Here is a 25,486-nt window from a genome sequence, read left to right as displayed (position 1 = left end):
GTCAGAGCAAGCAGTGGTCTGAGTGCTTACATTTGGACGAGCTAGACACTTATGTGGAGCTGGCACACGTTATGTTCATTATGTCTTAGCCACGTTCATTGTTTAGTTTGTGGTAAATCAACATTAGACATGTAAAACATTTCTGACCGCCTAAATATATGATCCCACAACATGTCAGAGGGTGAATTGTGTTGTGTGTGACACATGATTGGGCATAACAATCATGTGCAAAAAACATAGCATTTATTACAATCTTCATTGATAATAATAAAGAATGATAATGATAATAATGATAATAATAAAGAATCATCTTTATTATGTAAAACGTAGTACGTAAGAAGTATGTAAGTACTTAAGTATTTCTTTTAATAAAATACGTTGATTTGATAACAGTGAGTGTACAATAAATTACCCTCTAAATTTGTATTGTCAATATTATCTACATTAAAAATTACCACAATTTGTGTCAATAAACTTTACAATATACAGAATGGTATACATTGAAATGTAATTAAGTTGAATTGACAGTAAAGTTCCTCCACACTGGTATGCAGAGCCCCACTCAGTAAGATGATTACACTCACACCTTTCAAGCTCCTATAATATATCTATTTCTAGAGCAAGTGAATTCTTTGGTGATACAAACCAAACTTAATTGAAATGTGGCTGTGGCTTCCACAGACAAATCTAAGTGTACTTGCATTACATATTTAAAATATGAACATTTTTATATTCTTAACACGAAATATACATACAAATCATAATTTGCAAAAACAAAACAATCTCTTTCTAAATATTAGGTTTGACATACTAGGTTTACCAGTTACAATGGCACACATAATGAACTTGTGTTCATTCAGTTTTGGTTAGCTAAGTTCTCTTTCCAATGTTAGCCACTGCTATCCAGGAAATGTCTGTTACAACGCAAAGTAAGCAGTAATGAGATGTAGTCTGGAATTCTGCGTAAACTGCGTATGACTATGCAAGACTAGCTAGGACTGTGTAGTACTGTGCAGTGCTGTGTAGGGCAGTGAAGGACCATTTTTACAATAATTATGTAGTATTTTGTAATACCCTGTAGGACCTTTTTCTGTAGTACTGTGCAGTATCACCTAGAACTGTGTAATACTTTAAAGTACTATCTCAGAATGATTAATAGAATGGCAGTGGAAAGTTGATGTGTTTGCCCAGCAGGAGTTAGGAGGAGTTGTCAGATGCTTCTGAGATGGAAGAACTTTTGATCTAGCTTCAGTTCTGTTCCACAGAGAAGTTGGAGATTCCCCTGTAAGTGACAATGTCCCAAATTAAGTTGACACAAGTGATACAAATTTTTTAAATTACAAAGTGGGGGCTACTTAAAAAAAAGAACAAATCCATCCAACCCAGTCAGGGACATTTTTCTATCTTTGTTACAGAAGCATATTCTTTTCAGACCAATACAATAGCCGCAGTGTAACATCAAGGTGACTTTCAGCCAGCGGGCATGCAGAGCTGACAGACACCTGCATCAACAGACAAGAGATGGTGCATGGCAGCCTTTCCAACTGAAACTATCACTATAAACAGAGTCGGAGGGAAAAGGACACTGAAATGATGCCTTACTGTCTGCACCATCAACATGCATGTACAGATCATTATCCGATCATTTTTGTATTGGCATGAACAAGAAGGAACCAGTGGATGTAACGCATGCTTCATTATAATATAGAGTCTTACTGCCATCTAGAGGATAAAACTGTACCCTATCTCACAAGAACAAAGGACTCTGGTTCTGTTTGGACTGTACCAAGAGGTATGAGGGGAAGGGGAGGGGCAGGTAGCTTACACCCTAATGCCATTCTACTGATGAGGTAAAGCAGAAACTTACACATCCTTGTTTCGCATGTGGTTGTTGTATGCCATGACAGGCGGAACGCTCTCCTCCTCCTCAGGTACCTAAGAGGGGGAACCAACCTTCAATATACATAATACACCACCGCTCTAAAAGAGTCTTAGATTACTTTCCATGTGTAAAAACATTGTGTTGTAGATAGTTGGCTGTTTCATGACATCATCTTTTTCAGAAAATAAAGTGTTACATGTGTTTTCGTCATGACTGGATACAGCTTTAGAAAGCTGTCGTGTGTCACTCACTTCCCAGTAAGCCTCGTCATCAAAGCAGTTGTCATCCGAGGGATCGCCCCAGATAGGCAATCTGAGGACGATGCCTGAAAACAGTGGACAAACGAGATCACTGAACACTCAGTCCTAAACACACACACAAGGTATTGTACAAGCATATCCTACAACACCAGCCCTACAAACCATTAGCATTTATGTAAAGTGAAAGTACAGTGTTTCCCATGCAAACTTGCCTAAAGGCAAACCAACAAACCTTGCATTGAAACCCTACCACCATGTTTACACAGCAATAAAAATGCTGATGGTAGAGCACAGTGCAATGTTGTTATGCTACAATGTTAAAGTCACAATGCCACCAAGTTACAATGCTAAACAATTTTGCAATGCTACAATGTTACGATGCCACAACGATAACACCGTGACAGTGTTTTTCCAATAAGTATTCATGAGCATGTCCTCACCAACAAGGATTCCTCCCCCGATTCCAAAACAGAGAGCCACACAGAGCCCAGCTGCCTGGTGTCCACCTTGGCGCGAGGGCGTCATGGTGCTCCACTCACCAACAAAGTCAAATGTGTTGATCAATCTTCAAAACAAAGACACAGATTCAATGTGTGAACAGTGGAAGGCGATATCAGCTTCTCGTGACGACGTTATCCTCAATTCAAACCACACGTTTTATACATTATATGTTACGAGACATTTTCTGTGAGGGACTTTTTTTAAACTTCTTTACTTTCTCTCTGTATTGGTACAGCATCCATGTCAGTCCCTGGTGCTGGCCCCTCTATTAGTCATGTCAACTCACCCCTCCCTTCCGTAGACAGACTCAGAGGCGGCAGCAGCAGTAATGGCACCCACAATGCCCCCTATGACCCCAGGCATGGCGTGGAGGTTGTGGACGCCACAGGTGTCCTGGATCTTCAGTGTCTTCTCCAGGAAGGGCTGGAGGGAAAGAACGACAAAGGCCAGTGCTTCAAACCATGTCTAAAATCTTCTCAAACACCTCCCCAGTTGCTTGTGTCTGGAGAGTCAGACAGGAGCGGCTTGGGAAAAATGAAAAAGCATATTTGGAACAGTCTATTGATTTCTTTGACACAATGAAACGCTAAACCCTGAACACAAATACAGTAAGCCATTAAGTTATTTGATGTCAACACACTGGTCTGAGGCACTGCAAACATGGTAGATGAATGATGAAAGCACTTTCTAAAGAAGAGTAAGCGGAACAAATGATCTCCACCTCTAACAAACAACAAAGGATGTCATCAGTTTCTGGCTAATAACACAGATACGTGCAGTTACATGTTGCTTTCAGAGACTTCTTTTGGACAGTCAGTAAAGCTAACTGTGGGGGCTGTGAAACACAAAATAACCTAACCAACCCTACTCAACCTAACCTACCCAAAACGAACTAAGCAAACCAAACCATACCAACCTTCATCCATGAGCCTGAACCTGACCTTAACCACATGCTTAACATCAAAAGCTGATAGATAGAATGATTGAAAGTTTAGATCAGTCAGTGTGAGCCAGCCAGGAGGCCATGTGGCCATGTGCTGCCACGGTTACCGAGAGGTAGATGTATCCCAAGGTGGAGATGACTCCGCAGCAGAACCCCACGATCAGAGACCCGTACGGCATGAGCATGAACTCCGCAGCCGTTCCCACGGCAACGCCCCCAGCCAGCGTGGAGTTCTGAATGTGGACCTTGAGAGCGGGAGCGGCAGAAAGCGACATGAATACAACAGGCGGGTGCATTGTGTCAGAAACCACAATAACCTGAAAGTTTTTTATAAAAAAATAAGTTAAGGATGGTTACAACCGTCAAAAGACACATAAATAAAAACTAGCCCCACAACCATTAACTTCACTTGGGTTTTCCTCACCCTAACACAAACCCAGACAAGATCCAACAAATAACGCCTCTCACAAGCGTGTTCTGCTCAACTTCTACTTCAACAATACAACACTCAACTTAGACTAGAGGCCTTTACCATGTCCAGCTTGCCATGCTTGTTGTAGAGGCTGGAGATGGCAATTGTGGTGAGCACGGTGGAGGTCAGGGCCAGGTAGGTGTTGATGGCGGCCCGGTGCTGACCATCCCCATGGTCCGTTATGGCTGAGTTGAAGCTGGGCCAGAACATCCACAAGAACAGGGTTCCTACAGGAGAAGTGTTGGGCACCAGATTAAGACATGTAGCAAATGATGTACCAAATGATATCCTGTATGCTGCCATTGGGTTTGAGATGACCCACCAATCATGGCGAAGACATCAGAGTGGTAGACAGACCCCTGGAGAGTCTGGCTCTGGTGCAGGTTTGGGCGATAGAGCATCCACGAGATGGACAGACCATAATAAGCCCCAAATGTGTGGATCACCATGGAGCCTCCAGCATCTCTGGCCTAGAAGTAAGAAAAAAATATGAAACGTGTGTGTGCCTTTTTATTATTATGGTCCTATATGTTAGCAAAAATACACAAAAAGGCAAACACATGAGGACCAATCCCTGAGGGCCCAGGAGAGGGATATCAGCCATTGACTCACATGGATGAGATTGAGGATAATGTACTCCTCCACAGCAAACAGGGTGATACCAAACAGGGTCATAACCATCAGCTGGACTGGGCTCACTTTCCCCAGAACTGCACCGTATGCAATCAGGCACCCGGCCACACAGAAGTCTGCATTGATCAGACTGAGGGAGGGAAAAGAATGGAGAAGACAAAAAGAATGGAGAAAAGGGGAGAATAAAGATGTTTGACACAAAAATGAAAAAACAGCAATCCTGAGGCAAACGGTTTTGGTTGAGGGAGAGCAGCAGTACATTTACATTACATTTACATTTATTCATTTGGCAGACGCTTTTGTCCAAAGCGACTTCCAAGAGAGAGCTTTAAAAGTGCATAGGTCACTGATAATAACAACAAGATAGCCCCAAAGCATTGCGGGTAGCCAAAACAAGAAGCACACATTGTGAACAACCAAAAAATAAGTGCCAAAGGGAAGAACCATAAGTAGTTAAGCAAGTTACAATTTAAACAACATGAATCTCTAAGTGCAAGTGTAACTGTAGAACAAGCAGCAGCAGTAAAAATAAAAATAAGATTAACTAAAATAGAATATTTTGCAGCGAATACAACAAAGTCAGCAGTATTGGTGACTGCATCCAAGACTGGACATTTGGTGTTTCCGATAGTGGAAGATTGCTTAATTGACATAACACACTGTCGACTAGTCTCTCTCTTATCTTGTCTCCATGATTCTGATGCATCACTTCACTTCCTGGACTCCCTGGGTACGGAATTGGTTTGAAACCATTTCTCTTTCATGCACGCGTGCACACTTACTGTACAGTATCATAGCTGACCCGCAGCAGTATGATAGTGCGTGATTTGCACTAATATGTTTATGTGTCTCCTCAGATTACTGTGTCCACAGATGAGCAGATGAGTATCAGCAGAAGCCGATGTATTATCACAAAGACAGGTTTGTCCACCATCCTCCTTCCAGAATCTCCATCCTGAGAACATTGTACATCCAACATTCATAAAATCCATATGTAAAATGAATTTCTGTAATACGCGTTCCACTGACTAATTTGAAGGTTAAAAGGTTAGTATGTGACTGTGCCAGGCTGTAATAGTTGAATTCCTCTGTTCTTCTTTCATGTACAAATATTGAGAGGGTCAATCAACACTGTTCTCTCTAGTGACCTGTCAGATTCATGCTCTATCTTGTATGAAATACAAAGAAATATGAAAATGGAACCAAAATGTACCTCTCAACGCCAATTCTGATCTTGCCATCCTCGCCCAGAGAGTGGAACCAACCCTGCATGAGCAGGGCCCACTGGATGCCGAATGCAGCAACAAGGAAGTTGAAGCCCACGGCGCCAAAGCTGTAGCGCTTCAGGAAGGTCATGAGGAAACCAAAACCAACAAAGATCATCACGTGGACATCCTGGAAACCTGGAGGGAGAGGAGGGAGGAGAGATGGGGAAAGAGGATGGGGTGGCAAGAATGGTGGGGATGAAGGGAAGACAGGGGAGGACGGGATGGTGGATAGGGGGAAGAGAATGAGGTAAGATGAAGATGTAGATCAACATTGAAGGTTTGAGAGGCCAGAGGAGGAGGAGATGGGTTATGTTGTGGGTTGTGTAGTCCTCCCTGTTTCTATACATCCCACAACCATTTACATACAATTCAGAATTCACATGTAGAGAAATGTGAAAATTCTTGAATTTGAGGGAAATCATGATGAAGGTTCATAATAGAGATTAGCATCAAACATTCATCAGTTTGTCCATGTTCCCTCTGCAGGTGTGAGACTCCAGTTAATCTGTCTGATGACAGCTTGGTTGTAGCCCCTGAACCTGTACAATGTTAGTCAAATATTACTGTCAAACACAAGTGTGGGCCCCACAGGGCTCTCAGCGTGATCTGCTGTTTACACTGACAGCTGCTTGTAGCTAGTCACATACAGACCCTGGAACTCAAGGACTGAGAACAACTTGTCAAGGAAGGTCAAGGCACTCACTGATTGATTTCACAACACAAACTCAGAAAATGAGGGTCACGTAGGACTTTCTTGAGGACACGTCTAGAGGATTAGATCAACACTTCCCCGTAAGGATGACCCGTCATTTTCAGCCTCCATAAGGGTTCATCATGGAACTAAAGTATATCGGTCAAACACAGAACATGCCACCGTAAATGAATGAGGACCCGTAGCTAGCCACTATTATAATGTACAGTAGCCACAGCAGTCAGGGAAATTCCACTTAACAAAGGCCCCTTCTAACGCACAGTGAAATATGAGATATACCTACAGTAGAAAGTCAATAACCTAAAGTATTGTATAAGCATGTCACTGCAGGCTGTGGCTTTGAACCAGTCTTTGTACACAACGAGGCCCTATTCCCAGTTCAGCTCCCCCTGTGTTTGCTTACAGGTCACATGATGCTCTTTGTAGGGGGACACATTCCGTGGTAAGGAGGAACACTATACGTTGGAAGCTTGATCTGTTTCTTGAGAACAGACTGTCAAAAAAATAGATTCATCACTTGACATTCAAAACCTTTCTAGCGATGGCCTGGTGATAGTCTTGTCAAAGACACCCGATGTGTGCAATGAGGCCGAACACAACCACAACCACACCCATAGACACTGACACTCAATATGGCTTGGAACAGTGCCAGGTTTACAATCATATTGTTGTTAAAACAATATAAAGTCTCAAGATACATGAACACATGCATGTGCACTCCTATATACAGTCTGTCATTAACGGCTTCACAAAACAGCTATGGAGATAATTGACAAAGAAATTGTTTAAATAGATGACCACATTTAGTGGACATCTGTTCTTCTGACGTAGAAAGGTGGTAGTGAAGGAAACTGGAGAGAACATGAAGCCTCTGGGACACACACACTGTGTCTGTCTCTGAGCCTCGTCATCAAATGAGAATACTAATGGGAGGGCTCGTGATCTGAGCCAATACCGGCCCCCAAAATGATGCCTAGTCAGGAACCTGAACTTATCATGTCTGCTCATAATACAACTACCACAAACACTGCCCAATATTGTAACCAGGGAGTTTTCAATGAAAGGTCATACAATATCTTAAGTTTTATAATCTAGTTTTATAGGAGAAAATGTTCCTGTCCACAAATGACTGGTCTTAATGCACAGTATATACATATAGATAGATAAATACCAGGAATTCAAAGTATGAAAGTACTTATGCTTATTCTATGAGCAAAATAAGATAACAAAAAATATTTGTTTCAATTTCTTTATCAACTTTCTAATAGCCTTTGTAAGTATGATAATACATATAAATGAATTAATGTGTAATTGAGTAAAGATGACATCCTGTTATACAGAGGAGAACATAAAGGAGGATACTTACTTGGATATCTGAAATAGAAATCATTTTCAGCGTCAGTAATGTTTTTTAATTTTTTCTCTTCCACCCAGTGTGTGTCTGATTCCGCGTTGTAACGTACGAACACTCCAAACAAGATGATCATTGAGATTTGCCACACAAAACACACTGCTGGAAGACTGATCCGAACGTTGGTATTTTTCGGCCGGTCACAGCACTGTCTGAAGCTTTGGATACAGCCCATTGTGAAAGATGTGGAGTGAAAAAGCTGCTTTCTCTGGTTCCGTGTCAGAACTAAACTGCTGTGGAAGTTGGGATGACAGGAGATTTAACGGGTCTCAGCATCTTGGGTGCGGGTGGAGGTGTGTGTGGAGGTGTGTGTGAAGACGTGTTTACTAGGTACAGCCCTTGACCCTCCTCCTGACTGCTCTCTACTCATATTTCCATGCAGGCTAGAATGAACTAAAACTCTGCTGTTGGACTAGATAGTTTTAAATGTTACTGTAACGTGTGTTATTCCTTCACTGTTCTTATTATATTAGTATAAATTCCAAATCTCTACAACCTTTGCTCACTGTTTGTAGTTTAATGTCCTGTTCTTAGTGTAAACACACCAATATGTTCTACATGTGTTTACACAGCACTTTAACCTGAAGAACACAATTCTCATCACATGGGCACAACATGTAGAATGTAAACATTATGCTATTCCCAAATCATATGTTTGACATAATAATTTGGCAAAAGAAAACTCTCAGAGTAAAATGTGTTTGTGTGCCTTTACAAGCAAACACAAACTATATATATACGATATATAATGTTTTTATATAATATAGAACAGGTGTGGTCGTCACTCAGTCTGTGCTTAGTGCTGCCCATTACTCAGTCTGTTTATCCTGTCAAGCATTAAGAGTTAACAATGCATGGCCCTGCTCACAGGCCTCTTGAGGAATCAGAAAGATGCATGACAGGTTTTACTCTGTCAACCATCATGGAGGTAGATTACAGAATCCAGGCATGGTCGCGAGCACACACCCTGTAGTTGCGACAGGGATGCAATATATATCTGTAAGCAGTGTCTGGCCTTCTCTGACATTAGGTAACAATGTTGTTGTGAGGACAAAAGTGTGAGTATAAGAGACACTATATGAATCACACTCATTATTGGGTGAAGATACAATATCTCCAGTCAATCAATCTTTTATGTCTTTTTTATCATACATATGTTGGTTTTAATGTGTGATTGCTAAGTTTGATGATTTTACCAAATAAACAGTATGTAGACATTCCCATATCTGTATAGGATTTTTGCCGTAAAGTAATGTCACTATCATGTTGCCTGTATGTGAGTAGTAGAAAGTATGAAAACCAAGAGCTTTTAGAAATAGAGTTTACATTGCAATTCCAGGAACTTAAAACAAAACAGTATCAAGTATAAACTTTTTGGGACAAATTGATCTTCTGTTGAAAATATCATAATTCATCAAGCATTTCAAGCCAATTCAAAACAAGAATACAGTCCAGTAATAGGTAGTAGAAATGTTACTTCCGAAGTCCCCTCACCCACTTTGCATGGCCAGGGGTGAGGGACGGTAAGGTGGTGTCCTCAATGCTAGGGGTGGAGCGAGTGAACAACTGACCTACCCTCCACAGGGGGGCCGTTGGGCGGGAGGTTGTAAGGCAGTAGCCCTGCATGTCCTCAGTGGATTCACTGTGCTCCCCTCTCTCCCCAGTCAGGAATCCTGGGTCCTGCCAGTTTTCAGTAAATCCCGCTGGAAGGAGAAAACATAGCAGTGAAGCTAAGTTTGTACCCACATTCTATTGTTAATAAAACAACACATATTTACCACACATTATTGTACATCTACCCTTTCTGTTCTTGTAGCAAAAAAGTATCAATCATCCAACTGGCTCCATATATATGAATGGTAACTAGTTATACTAATAAATACATTAGAACACAATAACTTCAGTCGATTTATACCTAACGACCACCACTAAATGTGATCAGTCTTACAAAGTCGTTTGCAGAAGCCCTGTTCAACCTGAGCTGGGAGGCCCAGTTTGATGACCCTCATTGACAGCTGTCTGGACTTGTGGTCTTTGCTCCAGCAAGGGGACCTTAATAGGGGCTGAAGGTGGGCTGCTTTAGCTGCGGAGGGCTTTCCCATGACTCGTAGGACTGGGCGAAATTGCTTCCTCGACTGATACTCCTGAGGAGGAAACAGGAGAGGATTCTTTAGAATGAGCAACTGAACCCAAGCCTCGCAGAATACAATACACAAATCTCTATAATTACACGGCAGAAAACCCTCATGGAAAACGTCGTAGGACAGACAGCCTTGAGAGTCTGCAGAGCTGTGGCTGGTGCCTACCAGTCGATGGCAGGGTGGAAAGAAGACCTTCTTGGGTCCAGTGGGGGGAATGAGGAGGCTGTAAATGAAGTCCACCACCCCCAGCTTCCTCAGCAAGATCTCCCTCAGCTCCAAACTCTTCAGACGCTCTACCTCCTCCTCCTCCACGATCTGACCCGGAAGCCTCGAGTTCTCCATCTCACCCTTCATACACACACCACAGAATATCGCACAGGACAAGTCTCCAATCAAAATCGTAAAATACCCAAATGTGACTGGGATTGAGCTGGACAAAACCACATGTTTTCCTTACACCTGCAGGGTCTTTGAGGGCCACATCGGTCTTCTCTGCTATCTGGCTGCTGCTCCTATCCCCCTGCGACTCCCCTTGTAAACCTCGGGCCTCGCCCCGACTCCAGCGTTTCCCTGGCAACCGGGTGCGACCCGCCAGCTCCTCCTTCATTTGCATCTCCTTAAGCATCTTTCTGAGAGGGACAGGTGTGAGGGAGAGATGACACCCTCCAGCCTTCTGTCCTCTCCACAGAACCCGCAGGCTCCATTATCAGGGTGTTGCAATGGAGCCCGTTCCCTTACCTGGAGCACTCCTCCCTGGCTTTGGAAGCCACGTTCTCCTGGTAGAGCAGGCCGGACTGTTGGAGGAACCTGTCGTATTTTGGGGAGTCGTCTCTGGGGTAGATCCGGAGAAAGCCCCCGCAGTGCTCCTGCTCATACTTCTCCAGTTCAGCCATCCAGGACGCCTGGCTACTCAGTAGCTGCTCCCTCCTGTGGTCAGGATAGGGAAGTGCACCCTGAAAGACTCATTCAACAAGGTCTGAGACTACTTCAGATCCAGATCCAGCTGAATACATGGTAAAAGTCTGCCCTCTTTGGGCAAAAACTAAAACGTGACCAAAAAAGATGGTACAAGTCGGCCAATAAAAAGATTAACTTGAGGAATACTAACAACAGTCTAATAATACAAATACATCCAACATGATTGCTGACCGTGTTTTGGGGCAAGGCTGGTGTTTCTGCAGGAGGCGTTCCTTGACCATGCGCTTGTCCTCCTCAAGGACTCTCCTGCGGTCAATCGCCCCCAGGTTCAGCAGGGTCAGGGCATCAGTCAGCAGGGCCTCTTTCACCTCCCAGTCCAGGGGGGAGTCAGTGGCAAAGCTGGGAGAGTGGTTTACCTGCAGAGAGCCCAGTGGTATAACCTCTGCAGGTGTGACTTACCTCAAATAGAAAGAAGATAATCCTACATCAGAGCTATTTGTCTGGTGTGTCCTCTGACTTCTATTTTACCCACCTCCAGAAGCCAGGGCTTGAGCTTGAAGTCCAGTAAGATGTCGAAGCCCAGGATCTCAAAGCAGGAGCTGGGGCCCACCTGGCTGGAGAAACCTATGCGGTAGTTCTGCTTCAAGGTGGGCTGGGCTGTGATTAGGGTCTTGATGATCACTTCCTCCATGTCGCTCCACACCACCATGGGGTCATATGTGTGTTGGGACAACCATGACCTGAAGGATGACAGCTTCCTGAGAGGCAGAGTAGATTGATTAACAGGTGTTTAGAGCACCAAATGTTTGACCTATTAGAAAGAAGGTATTTAAGGGGGCCAATATCAGTGAATCAGACGGTGAGTGTACGGTTATATATCTGATATTAGACTACCTTTTACTGCCAGATTCAACGTCACGGTCAAAATTGTTGTTGTGCTTGTTGATGGCATAGTTCGTGAGATGCATGCAGATGTCTTCCTATACACAGAAGCACATACCGGAAAAGCAAGCGTAACATTTCTGCATTGTGAAGCTGAAAGTTTATTAAAGGTCGCTGGAGGATGTACATGATAAGACTGTGCTTTTTACCAGGTTGTTGCTGTGAGGGGGCTTGTATTTGGATGTAGCAAAGCGCATCAGACCCTCATTGTAAAGGAATATCCTCAGGGGGTCACATGATGTCACCAGCACATAAAGTCTAAGGTCAAACTTAAAGCCATCGATAACAAATGGCTGTGACAGGTAGATAACAAAGAAGAATCAAAATCAATCATTAACCATGAGTACAGATCAAACATGAGATACTTTCACAACTTTGTGTCATTTCCTTCACTTCACTGAGTGGCAACCCTGCAGGGGTCCGGGTCATGGGTGAACAGGCAGGCAATGTTTGCTCTGCTATAGTTGCCCTGGTGTGGTTACCTTGGAGATGTAGCTCTGGCAGATGATGTGCTCCTCAGGGTCAATGTCACGGGGCTGGCGGGTGATGTAGATCCCTTTACCCTGGCAACTGTTGTCAGGTTTGCAGATGAAGGTTTTGTGTTTCCACATACGACAGTAACCTTGGAAGTCAAAAAAACTGAAACACATGTGGGTGATGTCTCTATGAACATCCATTCCTCATCAAAATATTTTTAACTGTATTTGTGTTGTTGTTGTATAGTGTTGATGTTGCCAGTCAAGAGTTTGAGCTCTTACTCTGCAGGCAAGCACCAGGTCTTAGGGAAGATGTGGTACTCTTTGGGGAAGAGGCGGAGCATCTTGTTCATGTTCCTGGCCAGCAGATCCTTCCGACAAATCTCATTCATCCCAGGAAAGTGGTTGATTTTCTATATACGCCATGACAGCAAATACACACAAGGTTGTAATCACTTTCTTTTTATTGCTTATATTTCTGAAGTCACTCAACAAAAGTTATATAATATTAACCAATAAGATAGGCTTGAGGGGTTTAAGCCATTATAGGCATAGGATTTTGAATCAATCCTCTCTCCTGGGAACCAGTCATGATTCTTTGGTTCGGGAGGGGCATGGTGACGAAGTTGTAAAACCATGACACACCCCATTTCATTGACGTAATGTGCATTGTCATATGTGACAAACACCAATTCCTTTAATGGGTTAAAAAAAAACAAAGAAAAAAAACATTGTAATGAATGCCCCCACCTGGTACCGCTTTATGTCCATAATACGGTCCAAAGACACAGAACAGTCAGTCCAGTAGATGACCCAGTCCTCCATCTCCCCAACCTCTCGTAGACCAACCTCCAGGGCTGCTCGCCTCACTGGTCACACACACATCACAAGTGACACGCCTGCTCATTGTGTTGTGAATGTGTATTAATGATAATGCACTAAAATCAACTGTTGTTCTAATATACCCGATGACAAATAACACAAACTGTGACAGTAGCCTAAACCAAAATCTTACCACACTCATATTTGCAGTTTATGAGATTTATTCCAGGTGGCCTGATAATATAACAACCACAATTAGGAGACAGATAGACCCAATTTTCTGATAGATAAAATAAAGAGAAGACATCTCGAGTGTTCTAATAATACCTTGACCTCCTTTTTCTTTTGAAGTCCGATAGGGGGGGCTCTTCACTCTCCAATACGTTACTTTTTGCACCGTCATTGTCGTACTGTTTACATCCACATTGGCTCACCTCTTTGGCACCGTCTTTCTCAGTAGTGGTCATTTGAATTTCTGTGGACTCCCTACATGAAATTGAAATGTTGTGCATTACATACTGTCAGTTTCATCGCACAGTTCCTGCCCTAACACAAAATCGGCATGTTGTTTGTTTGGCCTCCCTCTTGCAGATATGCAGCCCGTGTGACATCTTGAAGACGCTACCACTAAACAATCGTTACCTTGGTGACACATCCCTAGGACGTTCTTTTCTTGCATTCTGTATACGAAATAAATGCTACTGGATTGGCATTTTAATCGATGGCAATTTAGAATAATAGACCTATATGTACTGTGATAACAAATACATATTTTATTTCATTTTTAAAGTTAAGTCATCCACAAATCAATACGTTTCAATCCGTGTAAAGTTAATCTATACAATGGCACATGTGTGTAGATATAGGCCTTAGGCTTAGATAAAATCAGGCTTCTACAGACTTAACATTGTTACAAGACACGGCCATTGTTAAATCAAGGGCACAAGTCCATCCGCAAATGGGCGATTAGTTGTTTTTCCAACTGAAGAAATTCTTCTTGAGGAAGGAGATACTTCTGAATGATAGACTTTACGTCGTCCTCTGTGCTACTGACATAATCGTGTTTGTTTTTGAATGGCAAATGTCCTGCCAGCTCACAAAGAGCCACGTTGAAGGCAGATTCTTCTTTAGCACCAAAGCAGGATATCCTGGGCCACACAACAATGCGCACGCCACGCCGTGTACCCACATGGGTGTCACCCGGTGGGCATCCTCTGGTGAAGAACAAGTTGTGAGCCTGGTTCCCCTCCAACAAGTAGTCAGTGACCTGACTAATAGCACGTACAACATTATCCAGGTGATCTATTTCCGTGTAAAATAAAAATCCAACAGGAAAATGTGCTAAGCAATATAATCCCTTTTCAGGAATTAAAGGGCGGATTGAGGCACATTCGACCTGAAGCTCGTGGTCCAAATAATAACCGTGGAGGTGTAGATGGTTGACAGAAGCAAATGCTCCGAGACTGTTGAATCCGACCCGAAAACCAGGGTCAGAGCTCAGAAGCACGGCCTCAATCCCAGCCCGAATGGCTAAAGGCGTCAAAACCTGTGGAAAGCAGCTCCTGGGCTCAGGAATTAATAAGCAATGTCCAAACTCCAAAGGGCTGACGTTCACAATAACCATTATTCTACCCAATTCACTCTCATTGAAGTGGTCGTGATGCGATTCGTTTTTTGTCATCTCAAATATTACTTCTTCTGGTTTTATTTTGTTGAAGTTGAACTGCTCAGGGTTAAAGTTTTGCTTAATATTCAATATTTCCTCGGGCTTTCTTCTCTCTATTCCTCGTTTAACATTCAGTTGGGCGACATACCTACACGGGCCAGGTAGAATCCGTGTCTGCAAGTCACCTAAATGATAACGGAAAAACCCTTTTCGCATTTTGTCGGACCAGACAGCTTTCAACATTGTGTCAAAAGTCGACGGGATGGTCTTTTTGTCATCGAGTATATTCGGTCGACAAACATCATCCACAAAATCCTGGTTGCTGTATACCAAACGTATGGCAGAGGACTCACGGACTTCCATACTTTGGGTGGAGATAGATTGTTGGCTAGCTAGCTGACGGTATCGTTGTTGTTGGCAAGAGGCGCAATTCCAGCGATAGAGTTTTAATGAGTGAATTTATCTTGACATGAGCATCGACTTGCATCCCCCGTAAACTCTGTCATGCCTTAAAACTAAACGAGGCTAGTCAAATGTTTATTTACCAACAGCATAGACTAAGAGAGAAGCACAGGCTTCATGTACTGTAAACTGCTGGCTACCAAAAAATCCCATTCGGATACTGTACTAGCAGTAGCACACACATCAGAGAATGGCTCTGCACACATGCCAGAGAATGTCTAATATAGATAATATAATAATAATATAAATAATATAATAATATAATATCCTTAAACAGGTTCTGCACATGCTAAAAGTATTTTCTCATTTTCATTGGTTTCATATTTTTGGGCTACATTACGGGTGTACGCCACCTGCTGTTGGGAGTGTAGCTCCATACTAGTGTGTTACTAGGGCAACGCAAAACAAGACAGGAAAGGGAAGTAGTTGGAAAAGTTATCGAAGCTGAACAACGTTTCTACTCCCAGTTGACGGCAAAAACAACAGGTGTTGTTGAATAGTGTAAACTAATAAAACCTCTAAAAGTAACAACATGGGAACAACCGCTAGTCAACTACGTAAGGATGTACTCTCCGAATACCAGGTACTGTAAGATCTCCAGGTGTTTTAAGTTATTTTGGCTAGCTAATGTTAGCCTAGGTTAGCTAAGATAACAAGATACAGTACTCAAATTGAATCAAATCAAACCTCAAAACCTGACAAGAATAGTAAATGTATCGCTTAGACAAGTTCTTCGTCCTCCCATTGTTGTATTTGTATTCTTTACAGTTGGGTTTGTGGAAGTTCAAAATGTAACACGTTTTTCCTCATGCAGGAGCTGACATTTTTAACAAAACAAGAAATTCTACTGTAAGTATTTAGCTGATATTATAAGATGTATTATATTTATTTTTGTTCTGTCTACCTTTTTTTGTTTATTTTTACACTGCAGTGGGTAATGAACTCAAACTTCCTTGTAAAGTGAACTTTAACTCCTTGAAGCATGAGCCTGCGTGTGGCACAATGGCTATTGATTTTATGGCTGCTTTGTCAATTTGTCTCAGTGCTCACAAGAGATTCGGTGAACTGCTCTCAAAAGAAGAGCGAAACCATTCCAATTCCAGAGTACCCATGGACAAAATCCTAACCTTACCAGAGCTCAAGGTGAAGATTACTGAAACTCTGAATGTTATTAATTGTAGGAACTTGATAATTGCCCTTGTTAAACTGTTATAACAATATTATGTACATCTCCTCTTACCAACTCCTCATAGTCAAACCCATTTAGGAAGAGGATTTGTCAAGTTTTCTCCACGTCTGATGTCAAAGATGGAAGTCTGACCTTCGAGGACTTTCTCGATCTCCTAAGTGCCTTCAGTGATTCAGCTACCCTGGAGATCAAGTCCCACTACGCTTTCCGGATTTTCGGTAATAGAATTACTGATTGACAACTTTATGCGGGACAGTGTTTGATTGTCAGTACATTTGATTACAATCTAATGGGTATGTAAACATCCTTCTCTAAATGATTTGTGTGTTAAGACTTTGATGACGATGGCACTCTGGATGGGGGAGACCTTGAAAAGCTGGTGAACTGCCTGACAGGTGAAACAGATGACACACGGCTTACTCCTGAGGAAATGAGACAACTCATCAACAATGTGAGTTTACCGTCTCATGGTCAACTAAATAAAGTAAGAGTGAAATTTGCTTGGTTATGCTTAAAGGGTGCTGATGAATAGAATATGTTCAAGTCATTTTGAAAATTGAATTACAGATTCTTGAAGAATCTGACATCGACAAAGATGGAACTGTGAATCTCTCAGAGTTCCAGCATGTCATCTCAAGATCACCTGATTTTGTCAGGTGAGTAGATCTTTCACTAGCCTATCCATGATGGTCACTGTGATGGTATCTAATTATGTGTATTTATATTTTTCCCCAGTTCTTTCAAGATTGTGTTGTAAGGTCTACACCAGGGCATGAAAACTCCTCTGCAAATGTCATATTTTTTAAATTTGTTCTTCTTGATAAATACATTTAAATTGCCTTAATTTATACATTCTCCAATTGGTAGCTTTTCCAATTCTGTGTGAATGAACTATTGTCTTTTACAGATTTTCTGTGCAATAATACTGTTTACTTAACATAGATTGTATAAATAAGTAAACTAAAGTAAAACTGTATTTTTAGAATGTAGACCTTTTATATAATCAATTATAAAAATAACTGTTTATATATTTTATAAATACAGTACCTCAAGATAACCCATTTTGATTTGTTAAGTCATTAGAGTCCTCCGTTTCAAAGCCAGTTATATTGATGTTAAGAGGGAGTCTTTTCCTCTTTAACACCCACAAAAGTATTCCATGGTCCACACACTATGTCCACCACATGTAAACCCTTGTCTTTGAAGAAGTCTAGCCTTCCTGGCTCGTCTGAACTCCTTAAACCCCCATCTCCAAGCTGGCCATATTCACCTGAAAGTGTCACAAGTATATATATGAATATGGTTATAATGCTTACAGCTACGTGACGCTTTTTCAATCAGTTTGGCCTATATAGTGATTCATACTTAAGTAGATCAAGGCATGGCAAAAAGTATTTAAATTCCCAACCCTACCCCAAAAATGTAGATAGTAATTGGACTCTTACCCCAGCCCCAAGTGTAGAGATCCCCTGTGCCTGAAACATAAAACAAATTCACAGTTGCCTTGTGTTTGACTTACTTGAAAGTAAAGCCATTACATTGGTTTGTTTTAGTAGCTTGGTTCTTACTTGTAACAGCTGCTGTGTGGCGTGACCCACAGCCAACCATGCTGATGTCACATGACTCTGTGATGTCAAGCAGGCCAGGGAAAGCCTGGATAGATATGAACACCTCCGCACTCTTCTCTCCTTCTTCAGTCTCCACACAGGTGGACGTGCTAGCACCTACACATTAACTCAATGTGAATTATGAATACACACTGTATATGCCTACTTGTGATTCTTAGAATTGTCACTGAGGTTCTATTATGCAAAGTCAAATTTCACTTTCCACCAACTGTTGGGTACTTTGTACTTGTGTACTAATGTCAATTAATCAGGGTAAATAAACACGGTTTCGTCTCACCTGTGTGTCGACTGGTCCTCTGCTTCTTTCCTCTCAGTGCCTGTGCTGGCAGACCCAACTGGCCGCTCTCATTCCAGCCCCACACATACAGATCACCCCCAACTGTTGTGGACAAGGCCAGACATCACTGTGCATGCTATTTGCTGATATTTTCTGTTGTTAAAGCATAGGAAGGGCTGCTTATCCTTGGCATAGCCTCCAGGAGATATATTCAGACCTGTTCCTTAACCTTACCACTGATGCAGGCAGAGTGCCAACCCCCAGCAGCGACGCTGCTCATAGGCAGCCCCCATAATGCCTCCACTGCTCTGGGTTCCTCCTCAGCATTCAACTCTCCATGACCGAGCTGACCGTGGCTGCCAACAAAATACCACACCACGACATGAACCACACAGCAGTCTAAAGTCAAGTGAACTTCACATACATCTAAAACCATATAATTATGTTGGAATTAACTTAGTTTGGGCTGCACCTGGTGCTATCTAACTGAGATGGAGAGAGTACAGGGAAGTCAAGACCAAACTTTACCTGCCATAGCCCCAGGTGTAGACAGCTCCGGAGGCAGTCAATAATATGACATGCTCTGTCCCCACAACAAGGCTCTGGGCCCGCAGTTGTGGTGAGAGGGAATGGTAGAATGGAGGTTTAGAGGATATGTATCCTCCTGGAATTAACGGAAATGCAAGTTGTTGTCCTACACATAGATAAATGACATAGTAAAAGAAGGGTAAGAGATAGATGGGAAATTGTATGTGATAATCCCTCTGACCACAGGACTCAATGACTGAATGACTTTCAATGTCCACTCTGATCTTGTGTTGTTCTGTGCATCTGACAATCAAAGACTTGAACTTGAAGACCCATTGCCCATGCCTTTGTAAGGAAGTCTTTAGAGTGCCTTGAACCTGTTTCTAATTCTGATAGCGCACAGACTGTACTCACACGGTCCCAATTACAACACCAGCATTCGAGGCAATACCTGCTTCATCTGAAGTCTTTATTTCCATGCTCCACACTGGTTTGTGTCATTGCGGTTCAAATCCCAGCACTTCACTCTGTCTGAGAAAGCCAAGGTCAAAAAACCTTCACTGATGTCTGCATCTCTGCACCCGCGGCTGTCCTGCAGGCAACTGCCACAGCAAGCCTGGTGAAGGGCCCCTTCCCCAAAACCTGACAAGCATACACGTCCATCTTCCCCTGCAAACATTGTGGAAGCATTCAGCTATACAAATCTGTTACAATTTCGTAATTAAAACTGTGAGAAGTGGCGACTAATGGATTATCCTACCCTCAGCATCATGTAGTGTCGCTCGGCGACTCCAACTCGCTCTGATTCGTCTTGTATTTGTCCCCACATAGGTCTGTTCGTTGTTTGTCACAGGTTTCCCTTGGGACTTGCAGCATCGGATTTTTGTAGGGACTGTAACTTTGACGTTGTCGCTCCTTTCTCCAGCACACTCCTCTTTGGACATTATTTGATTAAATCCATTGAAACCAAACGCATACCACTGCATCTCCATTTACATTTTTACTATTCAAGTTGTTGTTTGTAAAATAAGAGGTTTGTCTACCTGCTTCTAAAAATCATGGAATACAACGGATTGCTTGTGTGTTCGCGCTCATGTTGTTATGCACTGCGCAGTTGCAGTTAGTGGTCAGACTTTTACCGATCTGCGCGTGCGCAATGCTTCGCATCAACTCTTTTCACACATCTGAAATAGTTTTTTTTTTTTACTTGGGAAAGTAGCTATTTGGGGAAATCCACTATTATTGCAGAGTAAATCTAGAAATTATGTTCATAGTTTTTCCTTTGTTGAGTGCATGTGCACTCTGCAGTTTTGTTCAAAACTCAGATTGCGCTGCCATCTAGTGGTCATGACACATCACAACGTTTAAAAGCAACTTTTCCAATTTGGGCATTCTGTGAGTGTACACAGAATTACCTTTGCCTTAGCCCATAAAATCCAGTCGAGTTATCAGGACTCTGGCATTTTCCCCTGTCCTTTATTGTTCCAACAACGTTTCCAATTGCAACCTCCTTCATGCCACATAGTAGACTCTTAGAATCACGCACAATAAAATAATATGATATAGTGATAAAACTGTGTACTGTAAACATACGCCCTTCCAATTCAACTTAAAATAATGTGTTTTAATATTGATTTATCTTTTTCCTCGACATGCTTCCAAAATACTATTCCTAAACTGTAATCAATGTATCTGTGTAATCTAGGTCCCCCTGAGTTGCCTACACCTCCTACCAATAGAGCAATGGCTCTGGAGCTAACCTTCAACAGGTAGATCTGGTGCATTTTTTGGTGAAGTAGCCTACATAAAAATTGTACAAAAAACACTCCAATCAAATACGCCCATTCCCTGACGCTGCCTTCGCTACACACAGCCTTCACGAGAACACCGTAATTTCACACGTGCCCTAACTACTACCAAGTACGATACTTGTTCTGTTTCAAAGCAGGAAAAGTGCCTCGCGGTTTAATGACATTAACCACCGTTGTTTTTCATACGTCGTGACAATTTGATACATCAGAATCGTCTCCATTGAATGTGATGAACGGGTTTTGGGTAGTTATGTAGTTTGCATGAGGGGAAGAACAGGCTGCTGTCGCCGCCGCCATATTTGCTCTCACCGTGGTATGGACATCTAGCTAGTGTGTACTGCTAGCACCCTTCATTTTAGTACCCTTGTTTGTATGTTCATGTGAAGGATGGAACCTATGGATCCAAGAACGATTGGTATTGAATGCAATTACAAAAGTAAGTTCTCACTAAGAATATTGCTGCCGATATAGTCGTCATTTATCATTATAAAATAAAATGTGGAAAAACTGTTGTTGCGTTAAAATATATCAATAGTTTATTGCTGTAGTTTTCTAATGATTCCGTATAATTGTATTTATTCCTTTTAGTGACGGAGAATGACATTACGGGATTAATAAAGTTGCGTGCGACAAATGATGCAATTTTCACGGGTAAAAGAAATTCAGCGATGCCTGCTTGGAGGTTAGATTTCATTTATGATGCTGCTTTTGTGGGAACATTGTAGGCTACTCACGGGAAGTTCTTTAATGTTTGTTTATCATCCCCACAGTTTTCGAGTTTTATCTTTGCAACCACATTAATCGTTTTACCTTTTGTTTGATGACAAAATGCCACTTCTATATACAAATTAATAAATACATGCATTTAGACAGTTAAAAGAAAACACATTGATTTTACTTTTTCATTCAGAGCCATGTTGAAGGAGTTGGGCCTCCAAGGAAGAATCACAGCTTTGCAGTTGAAGAAGAAATGGGAAAATATGAAGATGAAATATAAGGTAGTTTAATATGGAAGACAGTAGCCTCTGGCTTCTTTTACCTTGGTTTTAAGTATGGAAAATTACTCGTGGACTTTCTGGATGACTATTCAGATGGTCAAATCAATTCAGTGTGTAATCACATACATTTTCCAAGTCTTTAAAAAACAAGGAACTGCAATAAGGTATGTGATTTTCAGTGAAAAAATAAAGTAATATAGTAATCTATCTGCTTTGCCAACTTATGTTTATTTAGGATTTCAAAAACCCTCCTATTGGTATGGACACCAAGGTCAACCCAAACTCCTGGCGCTGGTTTCATCTCATGGATCAAGCCATGACGGGCCAGCTAGCTGGGACGGCCCAAATACTGAACCCTTCACTGTTCGACATGGAGGAGGAGACTGGATCTCCAACTGTACCCATTAAAAGAATATGTCTGAAGCCAGAAGAAGGAGTCAACATTTTCGAATTTTGGGCCAAGGCTCAACTTGGGGTGGGTTGTGAGGCAGAGAACACGAAAGGGGACAGAAGCACTTCTTACAACAATGTGGCTACTGAGATTCGAAGGGCCTCCGCCGAGTGTGAAATGGCTTTGCAAAGAGAAGTGTCAACAGATAAGGCCGTTGAGACTGAAACTGAGGAAACAGAGTATGCAATTAGTGTGTCTGACAGTGAGGTAGCAGTGGAGAGCATTGAACACAAACACGAGGTGGTTAACAATGAACGGCCTGTCATGGTCAATGCCAGCAGAAACATTGACAGGGAGATGGTCGAATTGGAGCGACAGATAGCCGAGTTGGAGAAAGAGAGGGAGGTTCTGGAGAGGGAGCAGGCAGACTTTGACCGGGACAGGCTGTTGATGGAGAGAGAGAGGGAGGTGTTGCGCAGTGAGAGGGAGACTATCGAGCGTGGCAGAGCAACGTTGGAGAACGACAGGGCGTCTATAGACCGGGAGCGGGCAGTGCTGGACAGAGACCGAGCTGTCCTGGACAGGGATAAGGCTTTAATCGAGAGGGAAAGGGCAGAACTGGTAAGAGAACGGGAGTCCTTCATGCAAAGCAGGATCGCTCACAGCAATGACTCCACTGAATGCGAGATGGACTCGGCCAGGTTTGAGAGGAGAGAAAGAATGTTTTTGTTATTTGAGAAACTTATTGACAAGCTTTGAGTTATGAGTCATAACTTGTGACTCCAAAAAACACAAAAGACAACAATGTAACTGTAGGTGACCATATATCATGAAAACATTTTTTATGCCACTAAAGGATAAAAGCCTCCCTTTAACCTTTCAACAACTCAGTTTCAAATATTTATTCCAACTGCTATGTGCATCTCTATATCAAAGAAAACTTTGCTTTGACATTCAATTTTCCTGTCTAGAATGTGTCTCAATTGCTGGTGCTTTGGGCAATGCCTTGTTGTGCTATATCTGCGCAGTATTGTTATTAAAATAGTTGTGTAGCTATTTCTGTAATGTTATGCACTCTTCCACTGCTCCTCAGATACGTTTCATTATTTTACTCCAAACGTTACTAAAGAGGAACCATCTGAATAAAGGTTTCATACAGACCTTGACATAATAAACAACTACAGGATTCCATACAGCCTCTGTCCTCTAGTTTTATATCTGATTATACACTTTTGGTATAAAATGTAAAAAACACAAATGTTTAATTAGATAATCGTTTTTGACAATGTAGACACAATGATGACAATGTTTCCTATAGTCCTAAGATTCAGAATATGTCAAATATTGTATGACTGGTTGGGTCAACTAGTCATTCCTTTCTGGTATTAAATCCCACCTTTGAGTTTAATTTCATAGATACCAATGTCCTGTGTCACTTTAGGTGCTTCCCAGCTTGTCTGTCAGGTCCTTCCCCCAGATTGAAGAAGTACCTTATTTTTCATGTCAGTTTTCTTCATGGCTACTGTATAATGTAGTTAGGTTTTAAATGACAAATTAAACAAGTACATACTTTAGTCAATTTATTTACCGTACATTTACGCCACACAGTTTCCCATCTGCAATTTGTTTATATAGTCCTTTATGTTCTCATAGTAAACATGATCCATATCAAAACACAGCAAATCAGAAGTCAAAAAGGCAACTTTAATCAGTTACCTGCAAACCAAAGCACATTGTGGAGTTGATCACACCACTTACAGGTTTATTGGCCAGGCTCATGTCCAGTCCAGGGCTCTGAAAAAACCTGCACAAGCAAACAGGTCACTAAAACTCTACATTGGGACATGTCGACTCAACACCAATGACCTTTTAAGAGTCTGTTAGGCAATGACTGACATGAGATAACAGCTGGTTGCTGTGCTTCTCGTTGGTCGTGGACAGCAGTGCCTGAGAGAGATACTTGAGACAATTTAGAGGACACGGTCGCATCACACCAGTGCTTCTTGTCTAAACATTTGATACCCTCTTTAGTAGAAAACACCGGAATAATAAGAAATGCCACCATGATACCTGTTACTGGCGTGATGTGACACGTTTACCTGGTAGCGACAGGTAGTGACGTGGAAGTTAGGGCCGGGCATCGAGGCAAGCGGCAGGGCTGTGGCAGCACCGCTGTGAGACAGGAGAAATCACCAAGATGATTCAAAGTCCTCTGAAGAGAATGTGTATTTAAAGAACACGAAACATGGTCTCTTTTGAAACCAGATACGATTGGAATGAGCATAAGTGTTTGCATGGAAAGCTTTAAGTTCATGCAATTCACAGAACACAACTTTTACTGTATTGGGTTATTTCCAAAATACGATGTATAATTTCCTCACACCTTTCAAGCCAAAGGCCTCGAGGTTTGTGTGAAGCCAGTTTACGTCCACATTATTGGGCTATGGGAGATGGGTCAGCAAGCACAACATCCACTTATGAGACAAAGCATTGATTCAAAGTCCCTTTGTTGAAAGTCCAAAGACAAGTCATATGCATCATTGTCCAATGACGTCTGCATGTCCATTGGCGAGTAACCTGTTGGTAGAACTGCAGTCAATCTTTCAGAAGCGCAAAAATCCTGGTACACCAAGTTCATTAAGTATTGTGTTGTGTTTCCCGGGGCCATTGCTCCAAGAGGCGAAGTTGGCACGTACTGCACGCCCACTCCCACACTAGGAACAGCAACACATCGCTCTGAAATTCTTCGTCGATGTCCACTTCTCGGTTTGTATTTTCTTGAAATTGCTCTCGTGGCCAGACGTTTCTGTATTCGAAGTTTTTCGTACACCGTCAGAATCTTTCGTTTTCTCTGTCCACGTCTTTTAGCTATAATCTGACGACAGGAAGAGTTCAATTCTTCACCCGTTTTGCAAAAATCCATTGCACTTAAACACATTCCTGGCAACGCTAGGCTTGAGCAAACAGAATGGTATATCGACAAGTTAAACAAAAAAATCCAGACGTATTGCCGGAGATGTCACTGTACAAGACAGTTACGTAGTTTCGTAGAAAAGGATAAGAGAAGCTAGTTGCCACAAGTAAAATATATTTTAAACCAAAAGTCACATCAAATGTTGGATATAATTGGCGCAAACCACCTCTGACTGTATTGC

The 25,486-nt window shown here is 42.1% G+C and overlaps 6 protein-coding genes and 1 long non-coding RNA gene across 11 annotated transcripts; 2 read left to right on the top strand and 5 right to left on the bottom strand.

Moving 5' to 3' along the window:
- Window positions 1–338: 338 nt before the first annotated feature.
- rhcgb (Rh family, C glycoprotein b) lies at window positions 339–8,294 on the bottom strand. Its single transcript, XM_084672740.1, has 11 exons — window positions 8,038–8,294; window positions 5,905–6,094; window positions 4,671–4,821; window positions 4,381–4,528; window positions 4,119–4,285; window positions 3,694–3,831; window positions 2,930–3,066; window positions 2,583–2,707; window positions 2,134–2,207; window positions 1,868–1,935; window positions 339–1,282 (listed from the first exon to the last, which is right to left on the bottom strand). Exons 1-11 carry the CDS (start codon window positions 8,255–8,257, stop codon window positions 1,249–1,251), a joined length of 1,452 nt encoding a protein of 483 aa, XP_084528866.1. The 5' UTR covers window positions 8,258–8,294; the 3' UTR covers window positions 339–1,248.
- Window positions 8,295–9,389: 1,095 nt separating this feature from the next.
- Window positions 9,390–15,899, bottom strand: LOC146258825 (tubulin polyglutamylase TTLL13-like). 4 transcript variants are annotated; one of them, XM_084672733.1, is made up of 14 exons: window positions 15,863–15,899; window positions 13,709–13,867; window positions 13,310–13,428; window positions 12,842–12,972; window positions 12,566–12,722; window positions 12,233–12,376; window positions 12,036–12,121; window positions 11,674–11,899; window positions 11,373–11,557; window positions 10,962–11,150; window positions 10,681–10,852; window positions 10,389–10,571; window positions 10,031–10,226; window positions 9,390–9,785 (listed from the first exon to the last, which is right to left on the bottom strand). In XM_084672733.1, the coding sequence occupies exons 2-14, from the start codon at window positions 13,782–13,784 to the stop codon at window positions 9,556–9,558; spliced, it is 2,094 nt and encodes a 697-aa protein (XP_084528859.1). In that variant the 5' UTR covers window positions 13,785–13,867; window positions 15,863–15,899; the 3' UTR covers window positions 9,390–9,555. The 4 variants fall into 4 exon arrangements, with proteins under 4 accessions (XP_084528859.1, XP_084528858.1, XP_084528861.1 ...); XM_084672732.1 differs by lacking the exon at window positions 15,863–15,899 and adding an exon at window positions 13,575–13,615 and having other exon boundaries at window positions 13,709–13,986; XM_084672735.1 differs by lacking the exon at window positions 15,863–15,899 and adding an exon at window positions 13,575–13,615 and having other exon boundaries at window positions 9,600–9,785; window positions 10,059–10,226; window positions 13,709–13,986.
- Window positions 14,140–15,856, bottom strand: gdpgp1 (GDP-D-glucose phosphorylase 1). Its single transcript, XM_084672736.1, has one exon. The coding sequence runs from the start codon at window positions 15,408–15,410 to the stop codon at window positions 14,316–14,318; it is 1,095 nt and encodes a 364-aa protein (XP_084528862.1). The 5' UTR covers window positions 15,411–15,856; the 3' UTR covers window positions 14,140–14,315.
- Window positions 15,900–15,901: 2 nt separating the features above from the next.
- Window positions 15,902–18,602, top strand: cib1 (calcium and integrin binding 1 (calmyrin)). Its single transcript, XM_084672739.1, has 7 exons — window positions 15,902–16,092; window positions 16,324–16,358; window positions 16,553–16,652; window positions 16,763–16,916; window positions 17,031–17,149; window positions 17,266–17,354; window positions 17,434–18,602. Exons 1-7 carry the CDS (start codon window positions 16,042–16,044, stop codon window positions 17,453–17,455), a joined length of 570 nt encoding a protein of 189 aa, XP_084528865.1. The 5' UTR covers window positions 15,902–16,041; the 3' UTR covers window positions 17,456–18,602.
- On the bottom strand, window positions 17,431–19,744 carry rccd1 (RCC1 domain containing 1). Of its 2 annotated transcripts, none has more exons than XM_084672737.1 (7): window positions 19,583–19,744; window positions 19,132–19,297; window positions 18,838–18,959; window positions 18,604–18,705; window positions 18,267–18,422; window positions 18,144–18,173; window positions 17,431–17,968 (listed from the first exon to the last, which is right to left on the bottom strand). In XM_084672737.1, the coding sequence occupies exons 1-7, from the start codon at window positions 19,608–19,610 to the stop codon at window positions 17,814–17,816; spliced, it is 759 nt and encodes a 252-aa protein (XP_084528863.1). In that variant the 5' UTR covers window positions 19,611–19,744; the 3' UTR covers window positions 17,431–17,813. The 2 variants fall into 2 exon arrangements, with proteins under 2 accessions (XP_084528863.1, XP_084528864.1); XM_084672738.1 differs by having other exon boundaries at window positions 19,132–19,267.
- A 1,260-nt stretch (window positions 19,745–21,004) lies between these two features.
- LOC146258822 (uncharacterized) lies at window positions 21,005–23,905 on the top strand. Its single transcript, XM_084672271.1, has 4 exons — window positions 21,005–21,378; window positions 21,531–21,624; window positions 21,853–21,940; window positions 22,176–23,905. The coding sequence occupies exons 1-4, from the start codon at window positions 21,330–21,332 to the stop codon at window positions 23,088–23,090; spliced, it is 1,146 nt and encodes a 381-aa protein (XP_084528397.1). The 5' UTR covers window positions 21,005–21,329; the 3' UTR covers window positions 23,091–23,905.
- On the bottom strand, window positions 23,897–25,483 carry LOC146258821 (uncharacterized). The gene is made up of 2 exons (XR_014729727.1): window positions 24,715–25,483; window positions 23,897–24,503 (listed from the first exon to the last, which is right to left on the bottom strand). It is a non-coding gene; the product is annotated as an uncharacterized LOC146258821 (long non-coding RNA).
- Window positions 25,484–25,486: the final 3 nt, after the last annotated feature.

The sequence above is a fragment of the Hypomesus nipponensis genome, chromosome 14 (assembly GCF_054491055.1).
Source record: "Hypomesus nipponensis isolate SF chromosome 14, ASM5449105v1, whole genome shotgun sequence".
Taxonomy (NCBI): domain Eukaryota; kingdom Metazoa; phylum Chordata; class Actinopteri; order Osmeriformes; family Osmeridae; genus Hypomesus; species Hypomesus nipponensis.
The sequence above is the reverse complement of the archived record's forward strand: the minus strand, read 5'-3'. Positions and strand labels throughout refer to the sequence as shown.

Coding starts and splice junctions, on each gene's coding strand:
- rhcgb (XM_084672740.1), bottom strand. CDS start 8,257: ATGGGCTGTATCCAAAGCTTCAGACAGTGCTGTGACCGGCCGAAAAAT. Junction 4,286..4,380: donor TGATGTCTTCGCCATGATTG/GTGGGTCATCTC, acceptor CTTCTCCTGTAG/GAACCCTGTTCTTGTGGATG. Junction 2,208..2,582: donor CGGGGGAGGAATCCTTGTTG/GTGAGGACATGC, acceptor CACTGTTTTCAG/GCATCGTCCTCAGATTGCCT.
- LOC146258825 (XM_084672732.1), bottom strand. CDS start 13,893: ATGCACAACATTTCAATTTCATGTAGGGAGTCCACAGAAATTCAAATG. Junction 12,122..12,232: donor CCCCTCACAGCAACAACCTG/GTAAAAAGCACA, acceptor TTCTGTGTATAG/GAAGACATCTGCATGCATCT. Junction 11,900..12,035: donor GTTGAATCTGGCAGTAAAAG/GTAGTCTAATAT, acceptor TCTGCCTCTCAG/GAAGCTGTCATCCTTCAGGT.
- gdpgp1 (XM_084672736.1), bottom strand. CDS start 15,410: ATGGAAGTCCGTGAGTCCTCTGCCATACGTTTGGTATACAGCAACCAG.
- cib1 (XM_084672739.1), top strand. CDS start 16,042: ATGGGAACAACCGCTAGTCAACTACGTAAGGATGTACTCTCCGAATAC. Junction 17,150..17,265: donor TGAGACAACTCATCAACAAT/GTGAGTTTACCG, acceptor ATTGAATTACAG/ATTCTTGAAGAATCTGACAT. Junction 17,355..17,433: donor AGATCACCTGATTTTGTCAG/GTGAGTAGATCT, acceptor ATTTTTCCCCAG/TTCTTTCAAGATTGTGTTGT.
- rccd1 (XM_084672737.1), bottom strand. CDS start 19,610: ATGGAAATAAAGACTTCAGATGAAGCAG. Junction 19,298..19,582: donor AAAGACTTCAGATGAAGCAG/GTATTGCCTCGA, acceptor ATCTATGTGTAG/GACAACAACTTGCATTTCCG. Junction 18,960..19,131: donor TACACCTGGGGCTATGGCAG/GTAAAGTTTGGT, acceptor TTTTGTTGGCAG/CCACGGTCAGCTCGGTCATG.
- LOC146258822 (XM_084672271.1), top strand. CDS start 21,330: ATGGAACCTATGGATCCAAGAACGATTGGTATTGAATGCAATTACAAA. Junction 21,379..21,530: donor TATTGAATGCAATTACAAAA/GTAAGTTCTCAC, acceptor TATTCCTTTTAG/TGACGGAGAATGACATTACG. Junction 21,941..22,175: donor ATATGAAGATGAAATATAAG/GTAGTTTAATAT, acceptor ATGTTTATTTAG/GATTTCAAAAACCCTCCTAT.